A 25,419-nucleotide genomic window follows, 5' to 3' on the forward strand; every position below is an offset into this window, starting at 1 on the left:
CTGCTGCATGATTCCAGGTAGCAGCTCATTGGGAAAAACTGCTCTTATACTACCCTTGTGTCTCTTGATGACAATAAAGGAGATGAAAAATACAATGTTGTGAGAAAAAGTTGAGCTTTCATGAGTAGTTTGTATTTTGCGGATGAATGATTGCATTTAATAAAAATAGAATTCAAAACAATAGCTGTGATTTATAATGTATGAGACATGGGTACACTGTCAGTAATATTATCCTCAATGAATACAGACATTCTGCATAGTAGAGGGTTATTAAAGTGATATGACCTGACTGTCATTTTCAGCGAAAGCTAAAACTTCAAAATCATGCATTTTTATAAATGTATAATACAAAAGTATTACAAACATTTATTAGTCGCATAAATAATGTAAATAGTAAGTGAAATATTCCCTACGTAGGGGGCTCAAAGATATAGCAGAAGGCTTTACTTTTCTTTTTTTTTTTAAATTAAAGTGTTATTTTAAAGGAAAGTTTCATTTTATATCAACTAATATATCAAGCAGAGCTAGCCCTTCTAAACTAATGTGCACTAGCACCTCCCCACTTCAGTGTTTACCCCCTCTATGACAGCATTCTTTTAATTTCTGGTTGTGTTATATGCTTGAATACTAAGGATATCCAGCCTCAGTATACGGCCCATTCAAATCTATGAGGACGCAGTGTACAGGCACAGCCAGAGCTGAAGAGAATTTAGCTGTAGAGGAGGTAAACACGCTACTGGCTGTAGCTTTAAAATAGAGGTAAGTATGCAGTTGGGGTGGTGATGGTGGTGGTACTGGGGGGTTAGTGTAGTTTAGCTTAGCAGGTCTGGGAGTAGGATGATAGGTTAGCTAGTTTAAAAAAATGTAGGCTTGTGTTGTAACTTGCCTGCATTCCAATAAAAAAAAAAATACTACAGGCAGTTTCAAAAAAATGGGACAAACCCCAACTGTCACCACTGAAAAACAGTTAATTCATGGATTTGGACCCATATTGAGTTATGGGCATGTTTGGAAGGGGTGCCATTTGATATTTCATCCAAGCACAAAATCAGCTGATCATTGGAGAGTGATAGCATATAGATTATAAATAACAGCACAAATATGGGGAGCTAGAGCATGTGCAAGATGGGAGGACAGATACCCAGACAAGACTGGGAGCTAAGGAGATATGTCACTAGTTGGAAATGTATACTATCATAAGAAAATAAAAAGAGATTTTGTTTCTCTTGGCGTTACTAAACAAAAACAGAACTGGAGAAAAGTGCCCACAATGTGTTTTAACATAGTGAAGCGCTTTGTAGTAAAAGCCTTAAATTGTTAATAAACCCAGGAACCTGCATTTTATCTGTTCTCCCACAGTACACAGAACATGGAAATGTAATTATTTTAGTAAATATAAACTGCTAAAATACCTTTTCTCATCAGCAGTTAGAGCAGTCATGTGACGTATATCAGTGTCCAGCAGAGCACATGTTAAAGCTTGTAGGAGGAGTTTTCTTTCTGCTCTAGGAGGATGCAAAACCGCTGACCTCTGTCTAGACAGTGCTGATTGACCCTGTGCTGATCAGATGCACTCTCTCAAGAAAAAAAACCTCTCTAGCAATACACACCAAAGTTAGCATGTGCAGAGTGTCTCTACACGATATGTTTTATCAGGAGATAAGAGGGGGACACTGGAAGAAGGGGAGGATCAGTGAAGTCAGGATCAAACAGAATTTTTTAAACAATGGAGAAGATTAACCCCTTCCACAGTGAGTATAACAAGCATGCTTTACTGCATATACAGACTGATTTTACTGTTTTGAGTTTAGTAACACTTTAATTTATCAAGCTAAAAAAAAACAAAAAACAACAAAACATACAGTGTGAAACTAAACCCAAGGAATTAAAGCAGAAGTCCAATCATATACTAAGTATACTTAAACGTGCTCCCACTCTCATTCTAAGCCTATTCTAACTACCCTGTAGAGTAAAGATATGTATACTTACCTATTCTGAGGGCGCTCTAGTCCAGTCACAGGATCTCTCCAGTGGCCGACTTCAATGAAGAGGAGAGACTGCTGACAACAGCTGCAATGCCTATGTGGTGACTTCATCCATAGGCTTACTATGAGGCATCCATTGTTGGGTATCCCTCCTCTACACTGAAGCCGGTGCAGGGGGACGATCATGTGACTGAACCAGTGTGCCCTTAGAATCGGAAAGAATAGACATCTTTCTTTTACTGGATAGTTACATTATAATAAGCTTAGAATGGGGGTTGGAACACATATACGTATAGTTAGTATTTGACTAGACTTCTACTTTAAAGCAGAAAGCTTTAAAGCTGTGTTTTGACCATCGAAAGGTAAGTCATTTGAGGCAGAATTATTTAATTAACAGACAATAGTTGTGAGTATACAAAACAAAAAGTCTTTTGCGCTAGATGCGTGATAAAATCTAAATCAAGAATAATTATAAATTATAATAAATGCTGCCACTTCTATACAAATACATATGATCAACAAAAAGAACCTTCAAAGTGATTCAGTAGTACAATGAAATATATATGTGCATATAAATAAATAAATGAGTAATCATTAAAATGTGAAAAACTGAAAGTCCATAAAAAATCTTTTCCACCAAATGAATCTTCTAATTCCCAAAAGATCACGAACGCGGGATCGCTGCCACCAATATGCAACGATCCTACGATCGCTGTCACCAATATGTGACGACCGCAGCGTCAGACCCCAGCCCTTCTCACTAAACTCGTGACCAAAGGACTAGCCAATCTAAAACCACGATGTCACGTGCGTAACAATGCCACACCCAGCTGCACCCTGCACAACGATTTTCCAGCTTATTGGACCACAATCTATGTACCAGCAGCCTGAGCGATTGTTACTGGATCAGGTTAATTATGCAATTAACCCTTCACACTGCCACCACCTCCTTTTTGTACAGAGAAAGAGGAAACCCGGCTATACCAGCAATAACACTATAATGATTGAGATAATCATCTGCCTAACACGGTCACCGCAGGCCGGTTATACAGAGGGTTAAACAAACACAGTAGCATTCTCTTTAGAGGCAGGAATTCGTAAATTGCAATTAAGAGCTATTGAAACAGTTCAACACTTTCAGAAGGAAAGATTTATTACTGAAAAGTCAAAAGGGGGGTACAATAACATATTTACAGAACAAAGATGTAACCAATATATATATAAATATACAGAAAACAACAGCACAGCAAAGAGATAATATAAAGGAGGTTAAGGGGTTAAAGTACTTGCCAAAGTCCTGGGTTAGCAGATCAAGTTTCAGAGCAGAAGGGTGCTTTGATCTCCCTCTGTTTCGATGGTCAATGGGAGAATTCTTCAACTTTTCTCTCTTAGGCCTGACAGCCCATTTTGTAGTTCCCTAGCAGGGGGTGTCTCTGAAGTCCAGGACCAATGCCCCGTTTAGAGAGGGGTCATCGGGCGGATACCTCAACTAGAGCCAAAATCTCTCATACTCATATTTTGGCTCATAACTTTCCATATGCATAAGTGACATTCCACCCGCGGGTAGATTATTATGTAGACACGTCTGAGGATTGAGTAGATATGAATTATGAAATTATACACTGAATGGTTCCCGAGATCTACTTTTCTGCTTTCCTATGTATTCGAGACAAGGAGAGTGACCCATCAAATTGTTCATCTCCTCTTAGCCAATCTGACGATATGTCTGGTTTTTATGTAAGTCTCTCATATTCCAAGATATGAGACATAGGAAAAAATGGATTTTGAAGATTGTTTATCTGATTCGTGCTTCATTGGAATGCTTTGAACTCCTGGGAAAGCTTGCCTTATCTTATACGAGGTGTTATATGGTACAGCTCGCCCAGACAGCCAGGCACCTAGCTCAAAAATGTTTTATAGCTCTGGGGTTCCCTGCTGTGCCCTAGCCTGCCAGTGACACACAACCAGCACAGGCACACTGGCCAAATGTCTCTGTGCGTCTCAGAGAGGGAGGGGGAGGGAGTGAGGGGAGAAAATGGAGATTCTTAACAAAATGGAGGCTGCGTCCTGCCTCTGGTGCGCACGTTCGTGACAATCACCATGTGCAATAAAGCTGGCGTTCCCCCTTTTGGGTGTGCACTCACCGGATAGCCATGCCTACCATTCTCATGGTTGGCTAAAATCGATTATAAAGTGGATCCAAATGGGAAGGAGATCAGTCAAAATGGATATTATCACATTCCCCTCTGCTCATCCTCCAATTGCCATGATCAGCTGGATCCACTTCATAGGTTAACAAATTCCTAATAATGAGGAACTTATAGCAACATGGATAACACTCTCCTTCTCCTTAATCTATCTCATTTAGGATTAGTGGTTTTCCATTTAATGCTTGCTGATGGAAGTCTGCAGTTGTGTAGGTCATGAAAAGGCTTTCCCTCTTAGACCTTGATGAGTTTCTTATCAAGCTTCATCACTTGCTGATATATAGTTAGGACAGAAAAACCAGTAAGATACAGGAAGGATTTCATCAGCTAACCTAATTTTTTGTTCACATAGGATTTCCAAGACTTTTAGTAATTCATGTACAACACTGCTGATGTTTCTGAACAAGTACTGTGGTTTAAAAGTCATAAGAACCTGTTTTGCCTGCTCAAATACTATTACTTACAGTTTTCTTTGTACTTCTCTTTACATCCTTCTCCTTGGCTTTTTTTCTGTTCCCCTTGGCCATTTCTTTCGCAGTTCTTGATAGAAAATTTTCATTCGTCATAAGTTGACCCTAAAATAAAAGAAAAACTGGTGTTTAAACAGCTATACCCAGAAGACTAAGGCTTCATGCATACTGGGCACCAAAAATGCAACTTATAAGAGCAGAAAAAACTGTAGAACGTGCATGAACACGTGTAAATACATCCAAATGCGCCTAAGCACTAGGCACATTTAGTGCTTGAGCCTTCATTTATTTTAATGACCAGAATAAATTACTATTCTGGCCAATGAAATGAATGAATGCCCAAATGCCTGACGTGCCTGAATGCGCCTAAACTTGTTTGCAAAATGCGGCTTTAGATGTGTTTTTAACACTGCTTTTCTCCTACCAGGAGAAAAGGAGTTCAGAAAAGCTGGGCAAATGCCCAGAGTGCATGAGGTCAAAAAAATGTTGGTCTTTGGAAGAGCTTACCAGATCTTCAGCCTGTGGAGGAGGGATATCCTGAAGTGGTGAGAGAGATAAACGTACCAACTCATGCTGCCATTTGTAAGTCAAACTAATGGCAAACTGCCCAGAAATCTTAATAGAGAGGTATTCATTGACCTAGAGAAAAAAGGGAAAGTTTTAAGGTATTCGAGAGAAGTCGACACATACCAGTTATTTCAAAGGTTCAGAAACCAAAATCATGATCTATGTAATTGTAAAAGACTTCACCAAAACAAACCGTTGGCAATCAGGAGACTGTGTTAGAAAGCATTTGTGTATTCTCAATGACATGAGAACTAGTTTAATGGAAACTGTTACTAGGTTAATAAATCTTGTCTCTTTAATTGAAAACCAATAAATTTACCTGTAATGTAATGGGATCAGGTAATTTTCCTTTTTTCGGCCAGTCCCATTCCTTTATAGTCTCTCCTTGTTTGTCACTCATTACTCCACCAGTCTGATTATAGTGCAGTATGTAACAATTGCTACATAAACAATAAAACAAATATAATAAGTTGTAATTAAATGAATAAAAAAGTTTGTTGGATGTACAAAATACTTTGCATTATTTTTCCCATGATTTAAAATAGTAATTCCTTTGCTTTTGCTATACTGGAAGGCTTACTTTAGATTTTAAGTTCCTGCCAACAGTGAAAGAAATATGGAGACAAATTGCTGATCTCCAGAAAATACTTGTTTCTAGTTTTAATCAGGGATTTTTTTTAGATGGAACTTGGCTCGGCCTCTTCTTCCTGCTCACCATTATCACTTGTAAACACAGAAGTCCCACTTCTATGTTTACAAGTGATAGCTTGTCTCCCAACAACTCCCACATATTGGATCTCCTGAGCAGGACAGAGATAAGGGTGCCAGGTGCAGGTGCCAGGGGTGCAGTGCAGACATGGGCGGGAGGGGGCTCCATGATCTCCATTTTTTCCCTATTATGTGGAGAGGTACTGGAGCTGGCTGGGTGCTTCAGCTACAAAAGTAAGATACGTGGAAGATGGTAGAGCTTTTGAGGAGGTAGAAGATGAGGGCAGTGGAGGGAGGGTTGTGTGCAGAGGTCAGAGCTGAAAAGTGGTGAGAGTGAGATGTGGATAAGGGATGCAGAGGTAAGCAGCTGTGGAAGAGGCTTGAACTCTGCACTCTGTTTAGCGCACCCCTGAACATCACTGACTACCAGCAAGTTGGTTACAGTGAAGACAGAGTACCTGATCTGCATACTTATCCCAGATTAGTTACCTACAAAGTACCAAAGATAATGGATCAGCATTAGAGCCAGACAGCCTGGACTTTCTGGAGAGGAGGTTAGTAATGACAAACTATCTATCTCAGTACAGGTTTATTAGGCTTAATAAGGCAGACAAACTCTCTATTTTTGCAGACTCTGTTTTCTTCTTAGAAAGGACAAAATAAGTAATCTCACAACCAACTAGATATTTAAATGAACTTTTACTTTTTATTACATAATGGCAATAAAAATGAAATCTGATTGATAAGTAATTTATGCGGTAAATAGGAAAGAATATCAACTTTACAGCACCTCGCTATAGGACTAAAGTTAATCCCCAAACCTTTCACCCAAACCTGCTGTGGTTTGTTGGATACTTTCCATATACCAGGATTGTTGAACCCTGAGTTTGTAAGGAACATTAAACCAAAAGATGAGACATATAAATTTGGGCTACATGGGCCCTCTGGGATTGATCGTATTATTTCCAGCTTTTTCAGCAGGAGTATCAACTGTGTTAGTCACAGGTGTCTGATTTGTTTGTTTTTCAAATGTTGTCTTAAGTGATGTTCATTGCATAATTAAATCTAAAAAAAACATAAACATCTGACTGGATTATTTTGACACCTCTCTCTTTGTTTCTACCAGTTATTATAAATCAATCCCATTATTGTAAGCTCCAAGGAGCAGGACCCTCCTATTCCTCTTGTATTGAACTGTATTGGTGCTGTATTGTCTCCCTTTATATTATACAGCGATGAGCAAATTATTGGCGCTATATAAATCCCGTATAATAATAATAATTATGTCAGAATGGTAATTCCACTTTCATGGTGCACATCATCTAGTCCAGTTCTAGTGCATATTTTTTATCCAAAATAGCTATAAAATTAAAAATTATGGTTACATGATTTACTAGTGAAATTATATTTTAAATGTAGCACTAACCTTTCAGGTAAAGAAACACTGCCATGTCCAAATGGAGTGAATGTACCCAGAATATCCTCATCTGGGGAGAAGATGTTAGTGTAAAGTCCTCCATATGAAAGGCCTGAGTAGCTTTGGCACACAGCCAGTTGCCCAGTTGGATAAATGTACAGTAAGTTAAGAGAATGTTTTTGATCATACTTTAGACTTATGAATTAAATACATAAAATATATAGACAAAAAGACATTCCACAAATTGTGTCCCTCTTGTTTTCCTGTCCCTGCACCACTTGAAATCCATACTAAAAACAACTTTAGTTGAGGCATGGTTTTACATGTTTTTTTCATGTCCAAGCCTCTACCATGGAGATCAGTTAGCAGTTAGTTGGTAGTTAAATCACCAAATGTCCTGAGACCAGCAGTCAAAGGCAGCAGTGCCTTAGATGATCCTATACTGCTGATATATAGTTATTAGGCTGTAGGCATAGGAGTTCCTAGGCACCCTCACATGCCAGAAAGTGCACTGCTATGTCTGAAGGAACTCCAGAGGTATAAATATATATTTTAGGGTCCTGTTTGGGAAAATTAAGAATTTTACATTTTCCCTATAACATAGCAAAACTTCACCATTTAAGTTGAGTTCTACTTTGTATTATCTCTGTCAAATGTATATTGTTACTGATCTTCTTTATCAGTTTGCTTTACTTTGGGTATCTATAACTTTTCACCTTTCTCCATTCATAAAGGATATAAGCACAGCAATAGAAGTGGCTCTAAAAACTGTGCATTTTCTATAATTCATCATTGTAACAACCATAATGGCAGCTGAGACCAAGTAGAAGTGTCGACAGTGCTCAAAAATATTATTATTAATATTCATAGTACCATTATTTGAATTCGTATTCGATTTTATTGAATTATTTTTATATCACAAATATTGAGGGGTTAAAAAAATATGAAACTTCATGATATGAGAGATGAGATGAAGAGTTTGGAGGCCCCTGACCTACAGTCAAAAACTACCTGTTATGGTCTTGTAGATAGTAAGTTAGATTTTCTTTGTTTTTCATAGAGGATACTAAACTATTGAGGAGCCATCTGTCAGAGCATAATGGAGTTTTTGCAGAGATGGATTTTCCCACTTGATCTCTGGAATATGTGGTTTTCCATTCATAAGTAGAAATACAGGAGGTTTGTTATTCTTCTTTTGTTTCAGTATAGGATCCTTTTTAGAACCATCATAGTGTCGAAGAATAACTGGCTTGTTGAAACCTTTTTCATTTAAATTTGATAATTGTTTGTTTCTGTAATAAAAAAATAATAAAGAATTTTAAAAAATGTTATTTTTGAGCTGAAAGATATATACTATTTTGCCAAAAGTATTGGGACGCCTGCCTTTACATGCATATGAACTTTAATGACATCCCAGTCTTAGTCCGTAGGTTTCAATATTGAGCTGGCCCACCCTTTGCAACTATAACAGCTTCAACTCTTCTTGGAAGGATGTCCACAAGGTTTAAAAGTGTGTCTATGGGAATGTTTGACAACTTTTTTCCAGAAGCGCATTTGTGAGGTCAGGCACTGATGTCCGACGAGAAGGCCTGGCTCGCAGTCTCTGCTCTAATTCATCTCAAATGTGTTCTATTGGGTTGAGGTCAGGACTCTGTGCAGGCCAGTCAAGTTCCTCCACCCCAAACTCTCTCATCCATGTCCTTATGGACCTTGCTTTGTGCACTGGTGCGCAGTCATGTTGGAACAGGAAGGGGCCATCCCCAAATCCCCAGGGGAGCATGAAATTGTCCAAAATGTCTTGGTATGTTGACGCCTTAAGAGTTTCCTTCACTGGAACTAAGGGGCCAAGCCCAACCCGTGAAAGACAACCTCACACCATAATCCCTCCCCTCCATCAAACTTTACACTTGGCACAATGCAGTCAGGCAAGTACTGTTCTGGCAGTACCCAGACACGTCTATCAGATTGCCAGACAGAGAAATGTGATTCATCACTACAGAGAACATGTCCCCACTGCTCTAGAGTCCAGTGGTGGCATGCTTTACACCACTGCATCTGACGCTTTGCATTGCACTTGGTAATGTAAGGCTTGGATGCAGCTGCTCAGCCATGGAAACCCATTCAATGAAGCTCTCTACGCACTGTTGTGCTAATCTGAAGACCACATGAAGTTTGGAGGTCTTTAGCTATTGACTCTGCAGACAGTTGGCGACTTCTATGCACTGTGTGCTTCAGCATGTGCTGACCCTGCTCTGTCATTTTACATGGCCTACCACTTTGTGGCTGAGTTGCTGTTGTTCCCAGTTGCTTCTACTTTGTTATAATACCACTAATAGCTGACTGTGAATTATTTAGTGGCAAGAAAATTTCACGAATGGACTCATTGCACAGGTGGCAACCTATCACGGTACCACGCTTGAATTCCCTGAGCTCCTGAGAGCAACTCATTCTTTCACAAATGTTTGTAGAAGCAGTCTGTCTGCCTAGGTGCTTGATTTTATACACCTATGGCCATGAAGGTGATTGGAAAACTTGAATCCAATGATTTGGAGGGGTGTCCCAATACTTTTGGCAATATACTGTAAATGTATACTATATACTACTACGTCAATGACTGAGAAAGTATTGAAGCCAAATCATTAGTGTGAAAGCCAAGCAACTAGTATTTCTAGAAGGACAGGTCATTAATGGCTGCCTCTATATTTTTCTCCTGAGAAACAATCCTATAGTTATTTGCCAATATCACTCACAAATATATACCTATACAGAAATTAACCACCTCCTCCCCGCCATACAAGGTAATGACAGGAGGGCGGTGGTTCTCTTGTTCTGGGAGGTCGTCATATGGCGTCCTCCCACTCTAACTGCGTGAGGCGATTGGTGGTGCGCTGTGTCCCTGGGAGCAGTTCACCGAACGCTGTAAAGAGCCAATGACGCCAGGTCTGTCATGTGATCAGCTCTGTCCAATCACAGCTGATCAAATGTAAATAGGAAATGCCGGTTATCGGTAGTCCTCTCCTACCGCTGACAGCTTATGAGGAGAGGAGAGCCGGTAATCGGCATTACTCAGAGCGGACATCTATACTGATCATCAGTGCCCTGATGATCAGTGCCCTGATGATCAGTGTAGCCCCATCAGTGTCACCTGTCAGTGCCCATCAATGCCACCTGTAAGTGCCAATAAATGCCACATACCAGTGCCCACCAGTGCACATTAATGCCACATATCAGAGCTGCCTTTCAGTGCCGCCTATCAGTGCCAGTCAGTGCCACCTGTCAGTGCCAGTCGGTTCCGCCTATCAGTGCTGCCTATCAGTACCCGTCAGTGCCACCTATCAGTGTCCATCAGTGATGCCTATCAGTGCCTGTCAGTGCCGCCTAACAGTTCCAATCAGTGCCACCTATTAGTGCCAGTCAGTGCCACCTATCAGTTCCATATATGAGTGCTGCCTTTCAATGCCCATCAGTGATGCCTGTCAATGCCCAAAAGTGATGCCTGTCCATGCCCATCCGTGCCACCTATCAGTGCCTCCTCATCAGTGCTGCCTATTAGTGCCCATCACTGCAGCCTCATTAGTGCACATCAGTGAAGGAGAAAAATTACTTATTTATAAACTTTTATAACCGAAACTAATAAAAAAAAATTTTTTTTTCAAACTTTTCAGTCTTTTTTAGTTTGTTTAGCAAAAAATAAAAACCCAAGTGGTGATTAAATACCACCAAAAGAAAGCTCTATCTGTCTCAAAAAAATGATAACAATTTTGTTTGGGTACAGTGTTTCATGACCGCGCAATTGTCATTCAAAGTGCGACAGCAGTGAAAGCTGAAAATTGACCTGGGCAGGAAGGGGGGAAAAGTGCCCGGTGGGCAAGGGGTTAAACTACTGTATATGTTATTGATATAACATTGCTCACTGCCTGTTGTGCTATGTTAGCTGCCATGTTAGCCTTATGGGCTAACATCTGGTAGATTTCTGCTACAGGACTGCAGGTTTGGAATTAGGTAAACTGTATAAATTAAATCTTTCTCAACAAAGTCACTTTAATTTTACATATATTCTAATAATCTCCAGGAACATTTACATATTCATACAGAAATGTATTACAAATAGTTGAATAAACTAGCTAGAGAACAGTATATAGTTTCTATTATGTGGCCTTTTAAGGTCTGCTTTGTGAGGCAGCTTATCCCTGCTGCACTAAACTGGCCCTACATGCCTATTTTGCATCTCTATTATTTACCGCGCAATTGGTTTATATCCATTGGTGGCTTTGCCTCCAACAGACCAATGCAGCCACTGTGGCTGAAGCGGCAGTGGTCTCCTCATTTGAGACTTTGGGAAATCTTATTTACAGATGAACACTTAACACTACGACAGGGACGGTAACTCTAAACGCCTCTCTGTGAATTTACAACCACTTCTTAAATATTTTAGATGAAGCCAAGCACCTCTGTCCCCCCAACCAGCCATTATGGTTTAATCCCCGTTTGCCAGACTTCTATGACCTACCAGATAGTCTGCACTGGGCTAGGTATGGTTTAACCTATCTTCATCAATTTATTTCAAGGGGGTGTATTTCAAACTTTTATACACTTGCAGTGAGAATTACATATCTCCCTGGCACTTCAGCTACTTACAATTATGCCACATAGTAGTGGGACTCCGGGAGGTTTGTTTAAGTAATTTTAAACTGGAGCGTGCAATTCTTTCATCTAATCACACACAACTTATTTCTACTTATTACTCCTTACTACTGGACAGACCTTCTGCCCAGATAACTAAAGGTGGTTGATCAACATCGCAGACCTCTCCCCAGGTGACTGGAGGGAGGTGTATGCCTCATATCTTGATACTGTAATCTCTGCTAGGGACAAGCTCATACAATTGAGATATGATAAAATGGGTGAAATCCGAAAATATCAAAATCCAATGAATAAGTATAAATAACTTAAAAATAGCATAAGAAACGTGTCATTATTGCATGTAAACACCTCAGATAAAACCAGCTAAAGGATGAGTAAACATGATACAGTATAATATTAGCACATCAATAAATAAAGTGATGAAACAGTGATCTAATGTGTCACTATGCAGTGACTAATAATGTGCAAAGTACCAGATGAAAGTCCAATATTAAGGTGCGTGGGAGATCATGACGATCTTCAGGATCCAGTAATCTGATCCAAATAGGATGGTGATAAATTTCAAGGTATAAAGATTGCGCACTCACCAGATACGCAATCAATCTGCGCATTTAGAGATATCAATCTCAGAGAACTGGAGATCCCTTCAGGGTCTGGCCAGGCTTGGTATCCCTCACTCTCTGACATCCGCTGCCAGTATTGGTGCCCGTGCTCTGTGGATGGTGTAAGCTCACAGGGAGCCCCGAAAAGAGGAGGCCAATAGCGTGATATCGTTTAAAAAGGGGGTTATTTATTGCAACCAAACTGAAGTAAAACAAATCACACTGAGCAGTAGTGATATTCCAAGATGCCGCCGGGACCAACGTGGTGCCAGCGGCATAGCGTCCTGATGCTGTAGCTCCTCCCTTCCGCGTTTCGTGCAATAGCATGTATTCATAGGGTGTGTGCAATTTTCTTTCAATAAACTAAGTTTAAAAAAAAAAACTGGCCCTACATAGACTGTATGGATTATTGAATTCATAACAGTGTTGAGAACGTACATTTGGATCTGTGCAAGCTGCAGTCTCTCTAGCGCCCAGGCAATTAAACCTCTCCACTCCATTTCTTCAGATTTAGAGTCCTTTGTTTCAGAAATCCACCCTTAACAAAACAGATATATGTCAGACACCAGTTTAAAGTGCACAAATCATGCAACTTAAAACATTAAACTTTGGCCACTTAAATTCAAATAACTATCAGAAATAGCTTGTAACACTTCCATTGCACATGTATTGGTAATAAGTTCAAAAGGGAACAGATTAGCCCACCATACATAGCCTAATAAACATGTGCATGCCAGAAATTTTCGCTTTGTTTTGGATGCATTCGTTCATTGAAGAATTTCGTTTTGTCATATTTGAGTTTGGCATTCGTTTCGTATATTCATTGGTCTGGACTTAAAAAATTTGGCAGTTTTTCTAGAAGATTACCATATATTTGATATTTTATTGAATCTGATGGAATTGAACTGGAAGGATTCACTATTTTCGGACGCTAGTCCAAGCCACCAAGAGAAATGGCAAGAGCTGATTGAACAATATCGATTGGTGTCATGTGCATCCGAATTAACGAATGGAACGAAATTCAGATCCATTTGTCATATGAATCTGATCTATAGAACTAATTTAAAAAATGAATTAATTTCCCCATTGGCCTGAACTACTATCGCATCATGTGACGTCCTCCGAAACAATGAAACAAATGCATTCATTAATTTCATTACAACTCTCCATTCGGAGATTTGTATACATCCTAATCTCCAAAAATTTAATTTTTGTCTGAAAAACGAATTGTAACAAAACAAAACGTATGTGTCTATAGCCTAATGCTGTATGTGCAAGTGATAGTTTGCTGTCAGATCTCATTTGTATGGTTAGGCCTTATGCACACAGACAAACGCTGCTTTTACAGGCATACAGTAAATTGTCTTGCCTCTAAACACAGTTCAATGTAAGCCTATGTGGCCATGCACATCAGACATTTAGCACAGTATATTAAGAAGTGTTTAGAGGCATAAAAAAACACACCAAAAGCTGCTTTGGGAGAGGAGGTTTCAAGCATAGTTATGGATGTAAACTCAAGCACATGAGTGTAAATGTATTCCAATGGCCATAATAAATTTTATATATATATATATATATATATATATATATGCAACATTTGAGGCATTTGTTTCTACCAAGTTCTGGCAGAAAAAATTGCAGCATATCAAGTTTTTTAACTATGCATTTTTTCGTGTATTTTTTTTGTGTGTAAAAAACTAATCTCTTTTTTGCCAGTTGAGGTGCCACTAATAATGAATGGCAATGCATCAGGCTTTTGTTTGGGCATTTTGTAAACATTGCAAAATCAAGTGACTTTACCCGTGTTCATGAAGCGCTAAAGTGTGAGTGCAGATTAAAACTCCAAATCTCATTTTGTACTAATTGTGTGGCTCAACAATAGTTGTGTACATATGTTTGGCGCTATATAAGTACCTGTAATAAATATTAATAATAAATAAATATTTAAAGGTTTAAGGCTCCATGCACACTGAGCTTAAAAATAAAGTTCCATTGGCAGAAAAAAACGCTGATATAGAGCTTTTGTGTACACAGTTTAGGCAAGTTTAGGAGAACTTAGCATTTTTTCTACCAGAAAGCTCCTATCAAAAACACAAACCAGAAAGAATTTTTTCCTGCCTCTAAACGCAGAGCTTAAAATATGCCTCTAATCGTCCTAATGTGCATGGACACATAGGATAACATTGAGCTGCTTCCACAGGCAAAACGCAAAACTCCTGTAGAAGCAGCAATTTTTAAGCCAGTGTGCATGAAGCCTAAGAGTAAATTCACACAGGTTTGGTAGAATTGTGGTGGGTGGCTATTCCAGAGCAGTCCCACAACAAAACAAAGCAAAATGCTGTGGTGTGCGCTGAAACAAACTACAGCAAGTTGTACTTTTTTCTAGTGCAGTACGGTGCAAGGCAATCCACTGCCCCACACCATGTGGCGCCCAACAGAACTGTGTAAAATTTCAATAAAGTTTGTTAAAAAAACAATGTAAAGTGTCAGGACCAAAGGATCAGCACTACTCTCATGCCATTGCATCCTATCACGTACAGCAGCTGGTGTGATTGTACCCTAATAAACAGTTGATATTCATATATATATGAACTATTTTACCTTGTAAAGGATTTGCAAGTCTGCTCTGCCAGTTTTGTGACTAGGTAAGTCCTGCCAGGCAGCGCAGTCATAATCTATAACTCCCTGCAGACTACACTGCAGCTAAGCAGTGCAGCTGGGTTCAACGCATTGTGAATGGACAATGTAGGAGCAGAATGAGAACATCCCTACTTTACTACTTTCCTAACCTTTAAGAATCTTCCATGTGTTAGACTGGCAGATCCTGGTTTGCTCAAAATAATGACCTTTCCATCCCAGTCTGCTGTGCAAATGATCAAAATAAGCTAATATAAAAATTCAGATGTACTGTATTGTATATGCTAGTTATGTTTAACATACATTTATGTTATAAGGCATATCTGGATACAATCAGGGGAATTCACAGTCTATGACACTGTTTCAAATTCTATTGTGCCTCTGCTTGACAAATATCAGTGCAGGCGATAGATTTTTGCACCTATTGGAAACGGGTACATAAATTTGGGGCAAGTACCATGTCTGGAGACACACTAAGGCTGGAGTGTTCATATTGACAAGCTCACCTCCACTGCTGTACCTGTCCAACAGACAGCATAGCAGCTGAGGAGTTTTGAAGATTCCCAAACACTAGTTCCCCATCAGATCCCCTCCCCTTGTGATTGATTGGCAATTGGTTGACTCCTTAGCCAATAGACAGTCTGCTACTGGACGCCCAGTGACTGGTGTCAATCACAAACTAAATTGACAGCTAGTTCCTCAGCTTCCACATCAGGGCCTACCTACTGTCACCATCACTAGGTGGTAGAAGCCTGTTGGTTGACAGCATCCTTAACAACCATTGGCAAGTAGGGAAGGTGGGTAGCAGTGGCAAATAAGTCGCCCCGCTACACAGCATACACGGACAGTCACTCTGCCTGTCTCTGTACACCAACTTAGAGCTGGTCCAAAATACTTTCACTCTCATTTTCTATGAACTGGAGGTAATTCTTTTTGAAATTTAGTGCAGTCATATCAATTTGTACATAAAGAACCATTGAATCTGCTGCACATGGCAGTAAAGCTACTGAAACTAGCAATAGGGACCTATTTTTAAGGGTATACTGCCAGAAAAGTGTCATAAGTTTTTTTTTTTTATTAAATTCCCCTGAATGTTTTTTTTTTTCAAACCATTATATTTCAATCATTCTCTCATAACTGAAGTTTGAGTTTCCTTTACCTTTATCTTCACATACTCTTGATGACAGAGAGAAACTAATGGTGACTGGTAGATGTGATACAAAGTTCTGAGGAGCTTAAAGGAAAGAAAAAAAACCACATTGAACATAAATATCACTAAAAACTATTTCTCATTTTCTGACTAAGGTAGTATAATTAAATACTTTACATAACTTTCTTTTGAAGATTTAAAAAGTAATTCCATGTTTAAATCTCTCTTATGGCTGAATTATAATTTCATGACTCATAGGAGTAGGCTCATAATAATTATGTAACTGATTAACCCATACTATATATTAATGTGCAAATGTTTTAGGCAGGTGTGAAAGAATTCTGTAAATTAAGAATGATTTCAGAAATAGATGTGTTAATAGTTTATTTTTATAATTTAACAAATGCACAGAGAAATCCAAATCAATTCTTCTAGGTACACTTGCACAACATTTTTGAAGGAACTTGGCAGGTAGATTGTCCCTAACATCTTGGAGAACAAACAACATATCTGTGGATGTAGGCTGCCTCAAATCCTTGTGTCTCTTCATGTCATCCCAGACAGACTCGATTATGTTGAGATCAGGGCTCTGTGGCAGCCAAACCATCACTTCCAGGACAAATTGTTCTTCTTTAAGATAAAGATAGTCCTTAATGACATTGGCTGTATGATTAGGGTCATTGTCCTGCTGCAGAATAAATTCAGGGCCAATCACACGCCTGCTTGATGATATAGCATGATGGATAAATATCTGCCGGTATTCTCAGCAATCAGGAAACCATTGATCCTGCCCAAATCTCCAACTCCTTTTGCAGAAATGCAGCCCCAACCTTGCAAGGAACTTACACCATAATTCACTGTTGTCTGCAGACATTCATTATTATTGTATCGCTCCCTAACCCTTCACAAACAAACTACCTTTTGCTACAGCCAAATATTTAACATTTTGACTCTTCAGTCCAGAGCACCTACTGCCATTTTTCATGTTTTCATGCTTAATTGAGTCACTTAGCCTTGTTGCCAAATTGGAGGTATGGCTTTCTGGCTGCAATTCTTCCATGAAGACCACTTCTGGCCAAACATCTCTGGATAGTAGATGGGTGTACATGGGTCCCACTGGTTTCTGCCAGTTCTGTGCTGATGGCACTGCTGGACCTCTTCCAATGTTTAAGGGAAAAAAGCATGAGATATCTTTCTTCTGCTGCATTAAGTTTCCTTGGCTGACCATTGTGTCTACAGTCCTCAACGTTGCCCATCCATTGGTGTCCTCAATGCTGAGAAATACAAGCAGATAATTATCCATCATGCCATACCATCAGGGAGGCGTGTGATTGGCCTCAAATGTATTCTGCAGCATGACAATGACTCCAAACGTACAGCCAATGTCATTAAGAACTATCTTCAGTGTAAAGATAAGTAGTCCCGGAAGTGATGGATTGGCCCCCACAGAGTCCTGATCTTAATATAATTGGTTCTGTCTGGGATTACATGAAGAGACAGAAGGATCTGAGGCAGCCTACATCCACAGAAGATCTTTGGTTAGTTCTCCAAGATGTAACAACCTACCTGGCTTCAAAAACTGTGTACCTAGAAGAATTGATGCTGTTTTGAAGGCAAAGGGTGGTCACTCCAAATATTTGGATTTCCCTTCTGTTCATGTACTTTTCTTTTACTCATTTTGCCAATTGATAAAAATAAACTATTAACACTTCTATTTGTGAAAGCTTTCTTAATTTACAGCATTTGTTCGCACCTGCCTAAAACTTTTGCATAATATTGTACAGTTGTGTTCAAAATAATAGCAGTCAGACATCACTAACCTGATCAATCACTGTTTTTGGTAGAAATTATATTTCTACATGGCAAATAATTTACTAGCAGGTGTAGTAGAGTAATAGAAATCCAACAGACCCAACAGTCATGACATGCATGCTGCTGATTCTGTGTAATTGAATCACTAATTGAAAGGGGCATGTTCAAAATAATAGCAGTGTGGAGTTCTATTAGTGAGGTCATTCATTCTTTGAAAAACAGGTGGCAATTATTGCCCTTATTTAAGGAAGGAAGGCAGCAAATGTTGGACATGCTGGTTACAGTGCATTTCTCTCTGAAATTCTGAGGAAAATGGGTCGTTCCAGACATTGTTCAGAAGAACAGCGTACCTTGATTAAAAAGTTGATTGGAGAGGGGAAAACATATAAAGAAGTGCAGAAAATGATAGGCTGCTCAGCTAAAATGATCGCAAATGCTTTAAAATAGCAACCAAAACCTAAAAGACGTGGGAGAAAGCGAAAAACTACCATTCAAATGGATAGAATAGCCAAAATGGCAAGGACTCAGCCAACAATCAGCTCCAGGAAGATCAAAGAAGATCTAAAGTTAGACCTGTGAGTACTGTTAAAATTAGAAGACGCCTATGTGAAGCCAAGCTATCTGCAAGAAGCCCCTGCAAAGTCCCACTGTTGAAAAAAAGACGTACTGAAGAGGTTACAATTTGCCAAAGAGCACATTGACTGGCCTAAGAGAAATGTCGCAACATTTTGTGGACTGATGAAAGTAAGATTGTTCTTTTTGGGTCTAGTGGCCGGAGACAGTTTGTCAGATGACCCCCAAACACTGAATTCAAGCCACAGTACACCGTGAAGACAGTGAAGCATGGTTGCGCAAGCATCATGATATGGGGATGTTTCTCATACTACGGTGTTGGGCCTATTTATCGCATACCAGGGATCATGGATCAGTTTGAATACATCAGAATACTTGAAGAGGTCATGCTGCCTTATGCTGAAGAGGAAATGCCCTTGAAATGGGTGTTCCAACAAGACAACGACCCCAAACACACCAGTAAACGTGCAACATCTTTATTCCAGACCAACAAGATTGACGTTATGGAGTGGCCAGCCCAATCCCCAGATCTTAATCCAATAGAAAACTTGTGGGGTGACATCAAAAATGCAGTTTCTGAGGCAAAACCAAGAAATAGAGAAGAACTGTGGAATGTAGTCCAATCATCCTGGGCTGGAATACCTGTTCACAGGTGCCAGAAGTTGGTTGACTCCATGAAACACAGATGTACAGCAGTTCTCAGAAACAGTGCTTATACAACTAAATATTAAGTGATTCAAAGAAAAGCAAAATCTTCAAACATTTTTCAGTTTATATAGTGAATGTTTGAGTTTGTAAAGAAGAATACAAACACTGCTATTTTTTTGAACAGTCTAATATTCACTTTTCTTCAATCTTTTTAGAGGAACAACACAAATTTGATATATTTTTCTTCATGTTTTGATTTGGAATAGAATGTGTAGTGTTCCCAATGCATTTCTGTGTATGGAAATAAAAGCTATTAGAAGGATTTTGAGCTTTATTCACTTTTTTCAACACACTGCTATTATTTTGAACACAACTGTATATATTTGCATTGTGATGCTTTCAATGAGCACGTGCATGTTTCATGTATAATTACTATTCTTCAAAACATCAAACTGTGTCAGTATTCATGTGTCTCTGGCTTTAATACTTTGAGTGAGTAACACAGAACAAGTATGCAACTCAGGATACCTAATCATTGACTTTCCTGATATGAATACTAGTCCTGGAAAAAAAATACTAAGTCGGACTGGGCAACTAGAATTTCCATTAACAGCAAAAAAGGTTCACAATACCTCACAACTTTTTGAAATAAGAAAAAGGGACACCTTTTAGTGTGGGGGCAAAGAACACATTCCTGTGATGCACTAAGTACATGGAACATGAAGAGTTGATATAAAAAATTATTGTTTTTTTCACCACTACTTTTTCTTTATGCTGCTCTTGTAGACTAACAAATTAAATTATTTAGTGGCTGAATGTACAGCTTACTGCAGTATCACACTTCTTGTAACTAAATAGTACTATTCTTTATAGAGGTCTATTCATCAGACCAAAAAAGGGACAAATGTGGAGGAAAAAATGACAGAGGGATTTGGCTCCAAAAGAGAGACAGCGTTACCAAATTGGGGACACTTGGGAGCTATGGGTTCACCTTAATGCTCTGTTTCTGTAAACTAGATTTTAAAATACACACACCGAACACTTTATTGCCTACACCTGTTCAATTGCTTGGCAACACAAATTGCTAATCAGCCAATCACATGGCAGCAACTCAATAAATTTAGGCATCTAGATGCGGTGAAGACGACTTGCTGAAGTTAAAACAGAGCATCAGAATTGGGAAGAAAGGGCATTTAAGTAACTTTGAACATCGCTTGGTTGTTGGGGCCAGACAGGCTGGTCTGAATATTTAAAAAACTGCTGATCTACTGTGATTTTCACACACAACCATCTCTAGGGTTTACAAAGAATGGTCCAAAAAAGAGAAAATATCCAGTGAGCGGCAGTTGTGTGGATGAAAATGCCTTGTTGATATCAGAGGTCAAAGGAGAATGGGCAGACTGGTTTAAGATGATAGAAAGGCAACAGTTACTCATAGCAATATGGACCAAAATCTCTGTGGAATATTTCCAACACCTTGTTGAATCTATGACACGAAGAATTAAGGCAATTCTGAAGACAAAAGGGGGTCCTACCTACTACTAGCAAGGTGTACCTTATAAAGTGGCTGGTGAGTGTATAGAGCATTGACACAAAAGAAATAAAATGTTCATCATAAAAAAGCAATCAGAATCAAATGAAATGTTTGCTTTGTGATTACAAACTCACATCTGTTTCCTGTAGGCTTGGACTGTGTAAATTCGTGTCCTGCTTTCTCCTTGCTGTGCTCCAGAAGGGTGGCATTAGCCTTATTTTTATTATGCTTCACATTGTCTACAGTCTCAGGGGGTACGGTGCTGGCTCCAGGTGCTTTGTAGTCACTCTCCTCAGGGACCATACTTGTGTCTGTTGTCATCTTCTTGGAGGACTGACAATATTTCTTTGTATAAACCGCACCCTCAATGAGCTCCTGCCAGCTATAGTTGAGCACATTTACAACGCCCAGAGGAAAAATTATCTCATACTGAGAGAAAAAATGCAGTAGTTTCCCAAGCTCATATAAAAGTGTTGGAGCAACATATTTATAATCATCAAAGGGGTTCATGAAGTGTTCTTCATCGGTGATGACTTGGTTGAGTTTCTGGTTACTGTTCTCCACACCGTTCTTTTGTAAAGTAGAGCTGCCGATTTCTGGTAATACTGAATATTTTTCTTTGCGCATTTTCTCATCCTTGGGCAGTGCATTTTGCTTCCTTTCGGCTTGAGTAGGACCTCCCTTTTTATTCCTGTTCAAGCTGAACATAAAGCAACAAAACACTGCATAATCACAGTACAGGCCAATTGAAAGATCTTTTGAAGCATGAGGAAATGCTATTTGTGCTGCAGATAAAGTAGTAATAAATCCAAAAGCAGACATTTATTATATTGCATCTTACCAATTCTTAGATATTATGGCTACATTCGTTTTCTTTTTTAGGCTTTCTTTCTTTAATTTTCACAAGGTGATCCTGCCAGTAAGTCTCTTTATCAACAGAACAAGCTGCCCCATAGATATAGCAGTTAGAGGGTTGAGACAAACTATTTACTACTGACAGGGGTGCTTACAATGGTCAGTGTTTATTTATTTATGTAAAGTCTTTATCCCAAAAGAAAAAAAAATGTTTGCTGTAGCTGCTTAAAAAGTGTTAGATGGAGTTTGTCTTCAATGTATTAGTGTATTTAAATCTGCTAGTACATCAAATACTACCCTCCCCCAATACTTGTAATGTTTCTCTCCAAAGATTTCTCTATTTCTCCTTCATCCAGAGTGTGGGCACTCTAATACATGAGGTGTGTTACTGGCTAGATCACCATGTAAAAACAGAGGGAAAAGCCTTCAAAAAAAGAAAAACAATGCAGCCACCACATCCACATCCAAGCAGGGGTGGACTGACCATTCGGGCACTCAGGCACAACCCGAGGGCCCAAGGATCAGCAGGGGGCCCCATGAGATGCCCCTGGTACCTTTCATAGGCTTTTTTGGGTGTAGTTTGAGTGTGGGCGAGGACATAGGGGCCCTATGATCCCCTGTTGCCCGGGGGCCCCATGAGTTGTCAGTCCGCCCCTGCACCCAGGGATTGGTAAGCTGCAATATATTATATTTTTGGTTTTAATACTGCTTTAATGTTCAGACTGTCAAACTAAAGCGCCAGAATCTCTCACACTTACAGCTGCCATGGTTCTTGGGTCAGAAAATCCAGTTAATAACAAACAAGGAGCTGTTCTAATGTATGGACAGATTTTCAAGATTAGATGAAAATTTGGTAATTTCCGATATTCAAAGTACAAAACTGATTGTCGATGATAAACAGAAATAAGGGATACTGGACAGAGTAAATTTTCCAACTTGTAGAATAGTTATTATCTGAAAATCTTTTTTGATTCTCCAGATATTCAACACTTCCAAGTATGTCAAACCTGTTCCCCCTACTGCATGTTGGCCATCTCCTACATCACTACATGTCATATGAGCCAGCAGGAGGAACCACAGCATAGGAGGAGGAGGCATTTGGAACAGCTGGAAGTGTCCAATACCTACAGCAGAACAGTGGAGTTTGGAGACACAAGCTGCTGGAAAGGAATATATAGGGGCATTTTTGTACGAGAAGGGGGTTTTTGCTTAGTAGTGACCATGTAGTGACAGAACCACTTTAACAATGTAAGGTCAGGATTTAGGGCTGGCCATAGATTATGCAATTTTCTTTCCTTCAACCATGGGTTGAAGGAAAGTAAATTGCTTGATTGCCCCATCAACACAGTCAGTGTTGATGGTGGAATCCCTCCTGTATTCTGACAGTGGGAGGCTTCCCAGGCATCAGAATACAATGATCACTGCATGCGGCTATGATTGCATAAAAAAATAAAAACCACAGGCTGCTTGTACTGAAGTTGATCGATAAACTTCAGTACAACCGGCCTGCTCATAGATAGATCAACATAAAAAAACTTCGATCCATTTATGGCAGGCTCTACTGTGCATATGGATAGAGCTGAGTTTGGCTGAGAACTGTAAGTAATTTCTTACCTGTTAATGAAGTTGGCAAGGCGAGGATTAATGTTTAGGTACTTCATATCAGATGGTAATTCTTCAGGAATCTTCTTACGTCGCTTAACTGCCCTGGTTTTTAGCTAATACAAAGAAAAGGATGTTTCTTCTACATTAAAGAACTGGAAAAACTTCAAGTACATACAGTCTCTTCTAGATTCAGATTTTTTTTAAACATATAAGGGTTAATTTACAACAGACAAATAGGCTGTTCACTTTGTAAGGGAAATTGCACCGCAAATTAATTTTCTCCAGAGATTAGCAAATGTAGATAAATTTAACTTTCAGAGTATACCCAATCACGTGCAAGGAAAAAAGAAAACCAGCATTTTTGCTCGCATGTGATTGGATGATGGAAGTCAGCAGACAGTCATATGTGCTTCATATAATGATAACAGTTATTTTTTATATTGTAAAGCGCAGAGCAAACTGTTGGTGATATAAAAATCCTATATTATAATAATTATAATATGAACATTAGCAATGATCAATATGACAGATGGGAAAAAAAATGAAGATCCTTCTCGCTGATGTTACAACTAATCGTTTTCAGTTCAGTTACTATTTCTATATAGCAGTAGGAAGCTTTTTGTGTGTTCAAACTAAATCATAGGTACTTCCTCCTAGGTCAGGGCTAGTGATTCTGGTTGAACCTTCATTCTGATTTTTTTTGCCTTACAGTGTCATTTTAACTTAACCCTGAAAATTGGCCATACTCGTGGAAAATTGATAGAGCAGTCGAATAGTCCAATTCCATCTACCACAAGGAGATGGAATTGGAATTGTTGGAAAAATCAAATTGCTTTAGCAAAATAGACCTGGGCAGTTTTTTTCATGTTTGACTAGATCTGTCAACAAATTGTATTAAAGCTGTCAGTTTATTGCTCTGTTTCACATAATCTATCAATCACTGAGTCAATCAAATGTTGATTGTTAATCAAACTTGTGGGTGGTACATTGCTTAGATTTTGTCAATTACATGTGCTCATAGATGGGATTCCTTGTTAATGGAAAGTGTTTAAAATTCTTTATTATTATTATACAGGATTTATATAGCGCCAACAGTTTGCACAGCGCTTTACAATATAAGGGAGACAGTACAATTACAATACATTTCAGTACAGAAGGAATATGAGGGCCCTGCTTGTGGAGCTTACAATCTAAAGGAAGGGGGAGATGATACAAAAGGTGATAGCTGCGGGGGATGACCTGGTGGAGGTGATTCAATTACAGTTCTTAGGTGGAGGTGGGGTAGGATTCCCTGAAGAAGTGAGTTTTCAAAGATCGCCTAAAGGCAGACAGGGTGGGGGCTGACCGGACGTACTATGGTAGGGACTTCCAGAGAATGGGAGAGGCTCTGGAGAAATCCTGGAGGCGAGCGTGGGAGGAGGTGATGAGGGAGCTGGAGAGGAAGATATCTTGGGAGGAGCGGAGTGGGCGATTTGGGCGATATCTGCAGATGAGGTTGGTGATGTAGCTAAGGGCAGTGTTGTGCTTTTAAGCTGTGGTTAGTATTTTGAATTTTATATGTTGGGTTAGTGGAAGACAGTGAAGGGACTGGCAGGGAGGGGCAGCAGTCGCTGATCAGTTGGTAAGGTGTATGAGTCTAGCAGCAGCATTCATAATAGACTGAAGGGGGGACAGCCTGTGTAACGGTAGACCAGTGAGAATGGAGTTGCAGTAATCAAGGCGGGATAAAACCAAAGCATGGATAAATTGTTTTGTGGTGTCACTGGTCAGAAAGGGGCAGATTCTGGAAATGTTCCGGAAGGTTGAGGCAGCAGGATTTAGCCAGTGATTGGTTGTGGGACCAAAGGGAGAGGTCAGAGTCAAGGATTACATCTAGCACCCTGGCATGAGAGGAAAGACCAATGGTTGTGCTGTTGATCTTAATGGTAAAGTCGTGAGTGGAGGATTGGGGGGGAGGAAATATTACAAGTTCGGTTTTGGAAAGATTGAGTTAAAGGTAGTGGTG

The 25,419-nt window shown here is 39.4% G+C and overlaps 1 protein-coding gene across 1 annotated transcript in view; it reads right to left on the reverse strand.

Annotated features, from left to right (window-relative positions):
* The window catches only part of LOC149464819 (uncharacterized protein C3orf20-like), a 63,113-nt gene that overhangs the window by 34,999 nt on the left and 2,695 nt on the right, over nucleotides 1-25,419 (reverse strand). The window contains exons 2-10 of the mRNA XM_089674204.1: nucleotides 23,424-23,527; nucleotides 21,089-21,654; nucleotides 16,397-16,471; nucleotides 13,039-13,138; nucleotides 8,422-8,646; nucleotides 7,364-7,507; nucleotides 5,549-5,669; nucleotides 5,170-5,301; nucleotides 4,657-4,767 (exon numbers count right to left, since the gene is read on the reverse strand). Of these exons, the coding sequence (XP_089530330.1) occupies nucleotides 4,657-4,767; nucleotides 5,170-5,301; nucleotides 5,549-5,669; nucleotides 7,364-7,507; nucleotides 8,422-8,646; nucleotides 13,039-13,138; nucleotides 16,397-16,471; nucleotides 21,089-21,654; nucleotides 23,424-23,527 (1,578 nt within the window). The remainder of the gene's footprint in view (nucleotides 1-4,656; nucleotides 4,768-5,169; nucleotides 5,302-5,548; nucleotides 5,670-7,363; nucleotides 7,508-8,421; nucleotides 8,647-13,038; nucleotides 13,139-16,396; nucleotides 16,472-21,088; nucleotides 21,655-23,423; nucleotides 23,528-25,419) is intronic.

Source organism: Staurois parvus, unplaced genomic scaffold (assembly GCF_062004578.1).
Source record: "Staurois parvus isolate SC_StPar_1 unplaced genomic scaffold, SC_StPar_1.0 ptg000147l, whole genome shotgun sequence".
Taxonomy (NCBI): domain Eukaryota; kingdom Metazoa; phylum Chordata; class Amphibia; order Anura; family Ranidae; genus Staurois; species Staurois parvus.